This window comes from Pan paniscus, chromosome 3 (assembly GCF_029289425.2).
Source record: "Pan paniscus chromosome 3, NHGRI_mPanPan1-v2.0_pri, whole genome shotgun sequence".
NCBI lineage: Eukaryota > Metazoa > Chordata > Mammalia > Primates > Hominidae > Pan > Pan paniscus.
The window spans coordinates 83850269-83863467 of record NC_073252.2 but is presented as its reverse complement, the minus strand read 5'-3'; the positions used below and the strand labels follow the sequence as shown (position 1 = coordinate 83863467).

The 13199-nt window shown below is 38.8% G+C and overlaps 1 protein-coding gene across 4 annotated transcripts in view; it reads right to left on the bottom strand.

Annotated features, from left to right (window-relative positions):
• The window catches only part of ARHGAP24 (Rho GTPase activating protein 24), a 528695-nt gene that overhangs the window by 166913 nt on the left and 348583 nt on the right, over positions 1-13199 (bottom strand). The window contains exon 1 of one of the 4 annotated variants that reach the window (XM_063603559.1): positions 9141-9171. The exons of the other annotated variants lie outside the window; for them this stretch is intronic. Within the exon in view, the coding sequence (XP_063459629.1) occupies positions 9141-9153 (13 nt within the window). The 5' untranslated portion in view covers positions 9154-9171. Of the gene's footprint in view, positions 1-9140; positions 9172-13199 lie in introns of those variants that run through there. 4 annotated transcript variants of the gene reach the window in all.

Below are 13199 nucleotides of genomic sequence, written 5' to 3'. Positions count from 1 at the left end.
ATTCCTAAAACTTTTAGAGATAAATATTACCTTTAGGAATAAATATGTCACAGCTGGGCTAGAATGATGACCCATACTTGCTATGTGCACATATTTAGGGAGTCCCTGCACATCAGCACAGTCCTTTTTCCCCCCTTTTTGGCATTTGAGAATTGGGCTTCTACTCTGTGAGTTGGAACAGCTCTTCTGAAACTTTAATGTACAAACAAAACATCTGGGGATCTACGTTAAAATGCAGATTCTGATGCAGGAGGTCTAGAAGAGGCTTGAGACTCTGCATTTCTTAACAGAGCTGACAGGATACTGATGCTGCTAGTCACTGACCACACTTCGAATAGCATGGAGGTAATATAATACTGAGGCCAGTCCTGGACTCTGAATTTTCTTGGGTTCTCCCATTACTATTATTTCTTCTGAGCCAATGCTAGGGGTTGAATTATGTTCCTCAGGAAAGATATGTTGAAGTCCTAACCCCCAGTATCTCAGAATGTGGTCATATTTGGAAATAGGGTCTTTACAGGTCAAAGTGGTAGTCCCTAATCCAATATGACTGGTGTCCTCATAAAAAGGGGAAATAGGGACACAGTGATAGATATGCACAGAGGGAAGGTGATGTTGAGAAACATAGGAAGACAGGCATCTACAAGCTAAGAAACTCCTGAGTCTATCAGAAGCTAGGAGAAAGACCGAGAACAGACCTTCTGTAGTGTCTTCAGAGGCAGCATCAACCTGCTAACACCTTGATTTTACATTTATGGCTTCCAGAACTGTGAGGTAGGAAATTTTTGTTGTTTAAACCACTCATTTGTGAAACTTTGTTACAGCAGTTTTGAGAAAGTAATACAGGTACTGTTATCAAGGACATTTCCCTGACACTTCATTCTCCTACTCTGTGACACACACAGAAATGTTTAGTGTACCACAAAACTTAACACAACCTGAGGAATGTGAACACAACATCCCATACCCAGATAAGGTAACAACAAAAGATGGAGGTCATGTTTCTTAGGACCAAAGCTTGCATTGCTCCTACTGTCATTGCAGGTGTCAATAATGACATGCTCTCATAGATTGCCAGCACTGCCAAGTCTGAATTCCATAATTTATCCAAAACTGCTCTTACCTACAAATCACTATCTGGCCGCACCTGTAATCCCAGCACTTTGGGAGGCCAAGGCAGCTGGGCCACTTGAGGTCAGGTGTTCCAGACCAGTCTGGCCAACATGGTGAAACCCTGTCTCCACTAAAACTACAAAAATTAGCCGGGCATGGTGGCACGCACCTGTAATCCCAGCTGCTCGAGAGGCTGAGGCAGGAGAATCTCTTGATCCCGGGAGGCGGAGGTTGCAGTGAGCTGAGATCATGCCACTGCACTCCTGCCCGGGCAACAGAGCAAGACTCCATCTCAAAAAACAAACAAACAAACAAAATACAAATCACTATCACATTCTATCGCTTCACATCCTTTCCACCTCATTAGCAGCCGTACAAATTGCTTTCCTTTTTAGAACCATTTTTCTACAATGAAACAAACCGTGCTTTTTTTTTTTTTGAGATGGAGTCTCACTCTGTCACCCAGGCTGGAGTGCAGTGGCGCGATCTCGGCCCACTGCAAGCTCCGCCTCCCGGGTTCACGTCATTCTCCTGCCTCAGCCCCCCAGCTGGGACTACAGACGCCCGCCACCACGCCTGGCTAATTTTTGTATTTTTAGTAGAGACGCGGGGTTTCACCGTGTTAGCTAGGATGGTCTCAATCTCCTGACCTCGTGATCCGCCCGCCTCAGCCTCCCAAAAGTGCTGGGATTACAGGCATAAGCCACCGCGCCCGGCCCAAAGTTTGCTTTTTTTTTTTTTAAAATTACATTGTGCGAGTTACTAGGTTTGCAATGAATACAAGAAGAGAAAAACAAGCCTGCATAGACTTATTTGAAAGGGTGTCGGCAAGAATGAGGTATGCTAATCTCACTCACTAGCTGAGTGATGGGTCTCTACAAATCAGACTGACAGCAAACATGATTCAAACACACTCCTCAGAAAAATGACAAGCTACTAACAAGGTATTTGCTTTCACTTCAAAAGAGTAAAATATATGCTTATGAGATCCATGAAAACCAAGGAGTGAAGTTTTTTTATTTTGATACTTAGTCATTACACTTCTAAATATGGTTCAATCTACTTTTTATACTCTCAGTATTCTTTACTTGGGAACCACTCCCTTGGAGATATTTGAAAAGTGCAGGAGTGTTTGGGTTTTCGCATAAACGGAGGAGTTATTGGCATTTAATGGGCAAGGCTTGGGGAAACAAAACATTCCATAGAGCAAAGGACTATAAATATTTGTCCCTTCCCAAATAGTAAAAGCAACTCTAGATTGAGGCCTTCATCCCATCCTGGCATTTCTTTAAGATTAATGGTCTTTTCAGTTTGGGCTCTGTGTTCACCCTTTGACTTCTTCCAGAAACCACGTGGACATCACAGATCTTCTCTCCGTTTTGACAGGTGTGTCATTCCTTGGTATGTCCAAAGAACACTGGTTTCTCACTCTATCCTCCTTATGGGATGTTGTAACAAATACACTGGGTAATCAATAGAACTGTTCTTATTAGTTTTCTGTCTCATTTTCAGGGGCAAGTGGCAAGATGGGTGAAGTATTATAGATATATCTGACCAACAAAGTGTACTTGAGATAGGATGTCTTGGAGGTGTTTTAAAATATTCTTTTATGCAATTCTCTATTTTCCTTCATGATTACTGTTAGTGTCTCTTTCTTTTATTCATTCATTTATTTAACATAAAAAAGGACCTACTAAGAGGAAGAAATTGTGTTAGGTCCTATGGAAGAAGGTCACAGATAATGATAATGAGGTCTTCATTCTGTGATGATCAAATTTATCCTATTGTATCTCCCATTAATTCTTTTTATTCTCTCTGATAACTTCCCCCAACTTTTTCTACCTCTTGATCTAGAAAAAATTCACTCCTCCACCAAAATGATAGTCCTATTTGCTAAAATATCTCCATTCACAGGTTAGCTTTTTGATTATTTCTTCTACTATAAACAAATACATACATACATATTTTCTCAGCTAAACTTCGTAATATGTGATTTATACTAATATTACATATGTGAAAACTGAGCTTCACAAAAGTTAAATAACCTTCCCAACTTGCTCATGGATTTCAAAGCAGATCCAGCTGATCCCAGTGCCTGTGTTCTTAACTAATGTAAAATATTTCTGATATTTAAAATCACTTTTGTGTGACTTCTAGTGAGCTTATAAATACCTTACTTGAAAGTTTCAGACACATTTGGCCTTCATTCTCAGCACCTTGACTAAATTGTTCATGACTGTTTTAGAAAACTGTTTGTACCTTCCAAGTTTCTATTAACACTAAATTTTAAAAGTTTAAAAACTTTTCTGGGTTTCTTAGCTAATACAAATCCAAAAGGCAGAAATTCCAAATATAACTGGGTAGTCCTTTGCAATTTTTCAAAGCCTTCAGGCTTTTGAAGTTCTGTGGATTTGCCTTAATCTGTTGCTAGAACACTGCACATTGCTCTAAACAGCCTGCCAGTCTGAGAAACTTAGCGTGAATGACACAAGTGTTGTTGTTTTTTTCCCCCCAGGTCAGAGGATAGTGTGAAACAGTACGGGAGGTCATGGGAGGGGAGGAATCCCAGGATAAAGAAATTAACTAGAGGAACAGGAAGTAAAATAGAAAAAAAATCCAGAGACCTAAAGAAAAACCTTTCCAATTGAAGCTGTCTCCTCCCCACCAAGCACATACCTCTTGATAGATAGCTTTTTGAATCAGTTCAGTCTATTCCGATAGCAACTTCAAAGGGCCAGCACATAGCTGACAGTGTGTCATTCCATTGTCATATCAATGGAAGTCAGAGATCAGAAATATGCAGATACCAGAGAGAGTGATGGTACTTTGAGGCCTCAATCAAGTGTCAGATTTAGGAATCAGGACAGTTAAGAACAAGAAATCAGTCTACAATATTTTCCTAACACTTGTCCGGCCCCAGCATAAAACACAGGCATCAATTTGGAATTATAAAATAAATTAGTGATTGACATATATACCTTCTTTGCTTTCCTTCCTCTCTGAAGCCTGGGAGCCTGAAACACATAGAGAACACTGGGGTAGATGGTACAGAGAAAGGCCCACCTCGGACACCTCTATTCTGCTATGGTAACTGCCATGCCCAGGTACCTCTCAAGCAGCAGGACACTATTTCTACCCCTGCCCATGACAACTCAGTGGCATGGTGGTGATAGCATCTCCCCTGTGCATGTAAGCACACCAAAGCCTTCTAGTATGTTGATAATTTCATACTTTACACCTAAACCTTCAACCATTTTAGAATTTATTTTGGTGGTACTTTTTTTCTAAATGGCTACATAGTTGTACCGGTACCTACTACTTCTTATTGACTCATTCATCCTTCTCCCACCATTTTAAAGTTCTGCCTAAGTTAATGGGGTATATTTGGTGTTAAGAGAGGGTTGTCCACAATGGACTAACCCATTGAACACCGCACATGGCAAAATGATACTAAGTAGTCTATTCCTGTTTGGTGTGTTAATCTGCATTAATCATGCCTTTTTATTTTTGTATTTCTGATGATTTGTCATCTGAGGACTTGTGGGCCTGAAGAGACTGCCCCTTCCAGGGCTACCCAATGCCTAATAATAGTAAAAGACCCACCTGGCAGTGTGTTTTCACATGCAAACCAACGAATCCAGAGCCCATACCTCAACCACCTCCTCTATCAGGCTCTCATGCTCTGGGCCACTATCCTTCTGCTCAAATCACTCCAGGGCCAGGTATTAGACAACTAGAGACAACCCCTACACCACTGAGACCATCGGAATTATACAAACTACCCAAGCCTTCTCACCCTACCTTATTTGTTCCCGCCCACGGAAAACACAAAAGGCTCTTGCTCCTGTTTTCTTTTGGCTCCCTCTGCCCCTGACTGACCCTGGTGCTTCCCTGTATGGCCCCTGCATGTGGCCTGCCCCTCTCTTCTTGGGAACTTGAGAGTGACAAACTATCTCTTCAATAACAATCACCTCCTAATCTATTGGCCCCACAATTCCTGAAAAATAATAAAACCTACATTTAAAAATACAGTTCTTACACAGACTTAGCAGGAAAAGGAGACTTTTTTTTTTTCTTTTTTAGATAGAGTCTCACTCTGTTGCCCAAGCTGAACTGCAGTGGTGTGATGTCAGCTCACTGAAGCCTTGACTTCCGGGACGCAGGTGATTATCACACCTCAGCCTCCCGAGTAACTGGGACTACAGGCACATACCACCATGTCCCACTAATTTTTGTCTTTTTAGTAGAGACTGAGTTTTCCTATGTTGTCTAGCCTGGTCTTGAACTCCTGGGCTCAAGTGATCCTCCCACCCTGGCCTCCCAAAGTGCTGGGGTTACAGGTGTGAGCCACGGTACCAGGTGGAGACATTTCTTTATAGCCACAAAATAATCCCTCTGAACACATTGGTGTGTTCTGATAAGTTATCAGTCAAATGAAAGCCCATTGTATAAGAATAAGAGTTGGAGAAGGAACACACTCCAGTTGGTTTTATACTTTATCATAAAAATATTTAAAGCATGCCAATCTTTAAAAATATTAAAATGTAAAAGTCTCTCTTTTTATTGATTTTAATATATTGGAGTAGTGTTTTTTAAAATTCCCTTAAGGTCAAATATGCCTATAAATAGGAAACTTTGCAATAATTTTTATTGATGGTTCCTTGCCCATTAGAAATATTTGGAAGTTGTAATTACATTGTCTTACTGATTATTTGAATTACATATTGAAAAGAATTTTGGGGCTCTTAATGTGTAAAGAGTTTATGTTGTATTGGTCATCAGTGTTTTTAAAAATTATTTATTATTTATGATGATGGGTGGCTATTGAAGGGAACATAGGTAGATATTAGAATCCGATTTGAGGTCTTCCCTAGCATAATGGAAATAACTTAAATGTTTAAATAGCAGGAATTATATATGTATTTGAGATAATGACTTTAGTGGGTACCTCCTGTGGCAGGGGCCAAGAATGACAGGCAGTCATATTCCAGCAACCAGGCTGTATTTATTTTATTTCCTTAGAAGACACACTGCATTCAAGATAAATGAGGCAGGGCTCTTGAGCAGACTTGCAGAAAATGTTTATACTCCCTGTTTCCAAGGGAGAATCACCTGCTGCCATCTGCTCCTACTCCAGCTCCCAAGTCCTTATAGCCAGCGGTCCACTGAGGAGCCCAGTGACTGTCAGAACACTGTGGTCTCAGGACTAATCTACCAGAGAAATAATCACATCACATACCCTGCTCTCCAGGTTTCTTCTCTCCAAACAACCGAGGCCTAATTTAAGGAATCTAGAAGTAATAGTAGTTAAAAGTTGTGTGAGTGCCCATTATATTATCTGAATCTATACTGCTTTGGGAAGAGTTAGTAGGCAAAATAGAACTTAGTGGCCAAGGTAAAGAGACATACAAATGACGGATAGTGCTGTAAGCCAATCCCATAAGCTAAAAGTCATATTTACTGTCAGTTTACCAAAGGCCTTTGTAGAAGTGTAACTATGTCGGTATGTATAAACAATTGTTGAGGTAGGTTCCCAAGCCTAGCAACGGACTAGATGGATTAAAAAAGTATGAATAGCAGAAATGCTAGGCATGATGGACACAGTGGTCCTTGCTGCCTGGTAGCCACTAATCTCATTCTTTCCCACTCACTCTCCCATTTTCTGCTCAGAGAGTGGGCAGTAATCTCTTGATTTCAAGGGAAGTAGGATTTTCCCTGGTCCCAAGGGATGTATCCCTTGTCAAAACTGCTTCCTTGTCCAAGGTGTAGAAATTGTGTGTAGGTCAAAAGAAAGAAGGTTCAGCAAATGAAGAACTTAGTGAGTTTATAGTCTAGAATAAAAGTGTAGAGCTGAAAGAAGGAAGAAAGCAAGGACATAATGTGTTAGGGAGTTTAAGCATTTTAGAAAATTAGAGATATTTATCAAATATGTAAATAAAGGCTAATCTTTCCCCTTAACTAGGAGAACTTAATTGCATAGAAGTAAATGTGTTTGAACAGACTGGCATGTGCTCTGAAGTCAGTACCTATAATCTCTAAACCTTTTTAAACCTCTTTGCATGTTGAGGTAAGCTAGTTATCTAAAGAACAAACACAGACACTATTAAAGGCTTTTCTTGGCTGTATACACTGATTATGATTCATCAAATAGGTGACTTACTTTCTAGTGCTTCAACATAGAAGCTGACCATGGGTTCACATGGATGCCACATCTGAACATACAAGACTGTAGTCCTCACAGAGGGATGAATACTCTTGTGTTGATAAAACAGTTACACAAGGCCTTCCTGTACATCTTTTCAGTCATGGTGATAGTCATGTTAAACTCTTTTCAAGAAGCAGCCAAATTTTACATCATGAAAAGCCAATATAGTACAGGTTCCCATATAGAAATGCCAATCATCAATTCTTTGTACACCTCAAGTTCCACATCTGTGAAATGAAACTTTTTCTTAACTTGCATAGAAAGCATTACAGTGTTAGAGTCAGGTGTTTCTGCTCAGCATACCACAGTGCTCTTATATAGAGTCTGAAAGCAAGGAACCATGAAGAGAGTGTCCCAGGAACTTGGCATTCCACATGCATGTAGGAACAGGTGACGATCTAGTTTACAGTATTAGAATCTTCTTTCAAAACTGACATACTTTAAAAGTGGGACAGATAATTTTAATATTATATGTTCTTTGTTAATTGTTTTGAATAATTTTAATGTTCACTGCCTTTTAATAAAATTTATTTTACTTCATTAGTTTTTAAAGTCTATCAAAATGGATATCAATTTTAAATAAAAAATTTAAATTTCCTTTTTTCCTTCTCATTTTATTAATCTCAGCAACATAATCCAAATTAATTAAAACTGACAAGTACATTCCACAGGTTGACATGTTTTATTAAGAATTCTTGTTCTTGGCTTCATTTCTGCTGACTCTACATTTTTTAAGTATGCTATTGTTCTTTCATTAGACATAAAAATTTGAGCAGTTAGAGTAATTTTTTGGTATTCCCTCATAATTATTCCTCATTTCAATGTATTATCTTCTTTTTCATTTTAAAATCTGATATTCTTTTTCTTCTTCTACTTACACCGTACCAAATTCCTATACTTTTCCCTTTTCTCAAATACGAGTCTGAGAAATATAAACCTCCTATATATTTATTTAGATATTTAAAAAGTATCTCCTTTTTATAGTTTATGGGTTCACTTAAGTAGCCAGCATACAAAACTGACCCACGATTAAGGTCTGTTAACCCAAGAGCATGATTTTAATTCCTATTGTAACAGACTCATAGTGAGTAATACTCTGCGTTCCCATGTACTTCTACAAGCTTACATAGCAGTTGTATTGTCCTGTGTACACAGAATGTAAGGTTACAAAATTCAAATATGCGGATAACAAAAGCTTTATAGGTTGATTAAGTTAATTGTAAGTACATCAAAAGATAGCACGTATTATTTGGTTTTCTTTTGGCTTTTAAAAAAAAAAAAAAAAACACGCAGACACACACAAATGGCCAAGTAGTTGTTTTCATTTTGACAAGCAATTACACAAAAAACTCCCACTGCTTTTGTCAACAGATCAAATCCTAAGGCACTCTACTCTCTCAAAGTTTCAACCACTAAAATGTGGGTAAAGCAAAGAATACAGCACAGCAAGCACTAAACAAATATAGCAATTTAGATTTTTATCGGAAGCAGTTTTTATATTCCTTCAAATTAGCACTGGAATTCTGTATATGAACAGATACATCATGTGGCAGCAGCGATTAACGAAAGAATCCAAGAAACACTGCACTATAATGATCACATTTCAGCGTGGAAGAACAGCACTATGTCCAATCTGTTGCCACAATGTAGACACCGTGGAAAGCTGAATGGATCATGACAGAAAACAAGGGTATAAATAAAACCGCACACAGTCTAGGTCCTGAATTTGTGGTGATATAAATATCCCCAAATTATTAAACACAATCAACAACAATACCTGGCAATTTGTCTCCAAATTAAGAACAAAGCACCCAGCTCTCACCTTGCACAAACATACACTTCAGTGGTCAGTGACAAATGCAGGCTGCACTTGCAAGCTGGGAGACAGAGCAGCTGCTCTGTCCTGAGTCGCTTAAAGCACATTCGAGCCCAACTCAGGTCCTACTGTGTTTGCTCACTGCAGTTTCTCCCATGACTCCATCACCCAGGAATGGAAACCACGGCTCGCTCCCCAGCACTAGTGGGCTCCCCAGCTACTGAGCTCAGGTAAAAACGCTGAGTCCTGCAAGGTCACCACAAGGTGACCACAAGCAAAAGGAGTGTACAGGGAAGAGGAGGGGCTGTCATGGAAAGACCCTAAACTCCAGACACCTTGCCTTTCGAGATTCTGAATTCCGTAAATCAGAGCTGGGACAATAAAATCTGAGAATCCCAAATGGCACCAAGCCAAGCAACCAACCCAGGGGCACTGTTTAAGCAATAATCTCTCTCTCTCTAAACACACACACACACACACACACACACACACACACACACACACACACGGGCAGACTTCAGTGTAGCTATTCTAATTGCCCAGACATCCCTCTCAAGCCAAAAAGTTGTTTATTTTTTTCAGGTTTCCAGGTAACAGGGCTTAAAGAAGGATCTTAGAAAATTAAAGTATTTGCCAAAATCAAATTAATTCTAAGAGCAAAATGATTTCTGGCCCATAAACTCATATAATAAAGTCTTGCATTTTGCATACATACTGGAATTATGCAAACTTCCATATTAAAATATAGTAAAGATGTATTTATTTCAGAGCTGACAGAATCAATTTAATTTCTCATAAAAATTCCTATCATCTTTCAAAATCAGTCTCGATTATGCACACTTTAATTTTGGGGGTCTTTAAGAAGGCATTTCTTGCCAAAAATATAATCACTCTGAATGTATATATTATAAATAGATACAAACGTGTTAATAAATATTTCCCTGTAGAGTCTAAGTTTTCATTTCTCATATTTTGATCTTCTTAGAAGTGGAGAAGGAACAATTTTTAATCTTGCAAGTGCCTTACAAAACATTTCTTCTTAGTTGTATATATTTTTTAATAGGTAAATAATGACTTAACTGAATTTTAGATTGATTGCATGAGCAAGAAATTATCCTCACCCTTTAGACATTTTTTTTAACCTCCTTCTCCAACCACCACTGTTCATTAGCAATTTAACCTCCTAGGCGTCAGTTTTGTAATCTATAAAACAGAGATTTCTTACTAGTGCCTGTTTTGTCTACTTCCTTGGCTGGTGACATCAGGGTGAAATGGGACAGAGTGTAGGACAAAATGCTTTCTATATGTGCAGTACTTGAAAAAATGCACTTGCTGCATTTCCTCCCTCTTATTTCCCCAGTGAGTACTGGGACTAGTAAATTACTTGCTGCATTCTCAAGGAGGGCTTCTTGGGCTTCAAGGAAACTGTTTGTTTCAAGTGGGCTATAAATAGAGTTCGAGATTTTATTGAACTGCTGTTCTCTTTGTGGCAGATCTTGAGGGCAGCCACCACATGGCCAGAGTCAGTTAACTGTGAGCAGCATGAGCCCCGTCTAGTGTTTGAGGCAGAACAAGACTGGTCAAAATTCTGGGAGAAAATGCTCACGTGCATGGTTGGTTACATAGTTCGCCTGGCATCCTGTTGTACTCCTGTGTTTGAGGGGGATGGAGAAGGGGATTAATGAAGGGGAAAGGTTAGCTATAGAATGCCAAGTTCACTGCTGAGTTATTCAGTAACAAATGCATCTGGGCATTCATGCTAATTTCTCTACAAATATTTATGCATTTTTTAGAGGTCGAGTTGTGGAGGGGGGCGGGGAACAGAGGGAGGGAGACAGGTGGAGAACAGGAAAGGAACTGAAAATGTGGCCACCCGTCTTATGAGACACACAGGGCTGGGAGCTGGGAACTTTATGTATATTATCTCAGTTAGCTCTCATAATAATCCTAGGAGATACCTGTTATTCTTATTTTACAGATAAGCATAATTAACCTGTACACTGTTAAAGGTCAATGGTGAAGTTAGAATTACAATCAAGATCTGCATGGTCTAGAGTTCCATAGTCTGAGTAAATTAGTTACCTTACAGCTTTCTCAGAAAAAGAAAGGAAATAAAGTGTGGTTTTTATATAGTGAGAATAGGGAAGACAAGAATACAAGTCACCTGGAAAGCTTCTTGAGGATATTGACTAGGAAAGTTAACTTTTACAAAGAGTCCAGAGATTTTTAGAAAAATGAGTTTTGATTTTTTTTAACAATGAATTCATTGCAGGATGCAGAAAGGAAAAATCAGTTTTTATTACTAGTGCCAATACTTATTTTTTAAATTGGGTCCTGCTTGTTTTTCAATTGAAGAAGCAAGTTCAGAAGTCTTTCTGTATAGTAGACTATTACTCTGGTTTTTGTAACATACACATAATGCATTATTTTATCTTAATTTTCTTAAATTATCAGACCTTTAACAATGCTCTTGAGGAAGCAAGGCAATCTCTTGACCTTCGATGTAGCAGAACACTTTTTTTCAACTGTAGTGTGGAATATAGTACAGTAGCCATAATTTTCTCCTGGGTTTGAGGATGTTAATAAATTGGCAGGTTCTTTCAACCAATTTTATTGGAAAGCTAGAGGCAGAGTCTGAACTGCAGGGCTACATGTATGTGTCTGTGTCCTACCCTTTAAGTAAGTGTCATTCCCAGCTGTAAATGTTTTAAATCTTATCTGAAGTCAGTTTTCAATTATTCAGATATCTCAATTGAAAAACAATAAAAGTGGAAACAGAGTTTTAGGCACTTTCTTCAAATTATTATACTGCCCCACTAAGGTATTTCTTTTCTTTTCTTTTCTTTTGCTTTGTTTTGTTTCGTTTTTTTGAGATGAAGTCTTGCTCTGTTGCCCAGGCTGGAGTGCAGTGGCATGATCTTGGCTCACTGCAACCTCTGCCTCCCAGGTTCAAGTGATTCTCTTGCCTCAGCCTCCCTAGTAGCTGGGATTACAGGAACATGCCATCACACCTGGCTAATTTTTATATTTTTAGTAGAGACAGGGTTTCTCCATGTTGTCAAGGCTGGTCTTGAACTCCTGACCTGAGGTGATCCAACCATCTTGGCTTCCCAAAGTGCTAGGATTACAGGCATGAGCTACCAACCCGGCCGGGTATTTAGTTTCTCAAACACTACTGCTAGTATTGCCCTAGTGTAATTACCATGGCAGAAAATGAGAGCACATTGCTTCCTCCCTTTGTCTCTGAACCTCTATGTTGTTTTTTTTTCCTCTTGGATTTTAAGATCCCGATTTTAGAATCATATATGGAAAAGACACTTGCACTGAAGTTTAAAAGTATGAAGAAGAAAGCATCCAGAAGAATTGGTCGACATTTGCAATCAGTGAGGAGAATAAATAAGATGTTTTGGTTTTCTATTTGGTTCATGCTACCTTGCCCAGTAATGATACCTTCCTGATGTTTCCTAGAGGCAATGTTTCATTTCACACAGATACTCATGAAGGTCTGGCCTGAAATCCTTGTAGTATTTCCACTTAGGGTAGTACTGGGTTCATGGATGAGTCGGATGGGGTTGTTTCTAGTGTGTGAACTAATGAAGACAAGTATTTTTCTAACACATTTTCCCTGCCACTCCCTTCCATTTGGCTTTTTTATTTAGGCCTTAGAAACAACTCCAAATGATAATACTTATAAGCTGTGAAGAGCAAATACTGTCGAAACACTGAAAGTCATTTAGGCATAAAAATGAAAGTAATCCAAAATGTGAAAGCTTTTAGCAACCATCTTATGTAGATGTTTAAAGATAATCTGTATGAGGTCTCTTAACCTATTCTAGAAAATGTGGCACAGCTATAGAGTTAAAACCATGAAAATTAAACACCTTCTGAGCAGTCATAATTTACTGTATTTCTAAATATAATTGTGTTTTTTTGCTGGATGGTAATATTTTTCTAGATGGGAAAGATGTACTTCTTAATGCCTTTTCTATCTTAAGATGTAAGGAACCAATGTCTCACTTTCATTCAAAGTTTCCTAAATACATTTAAGTGGTTTCAGAAAAAGAA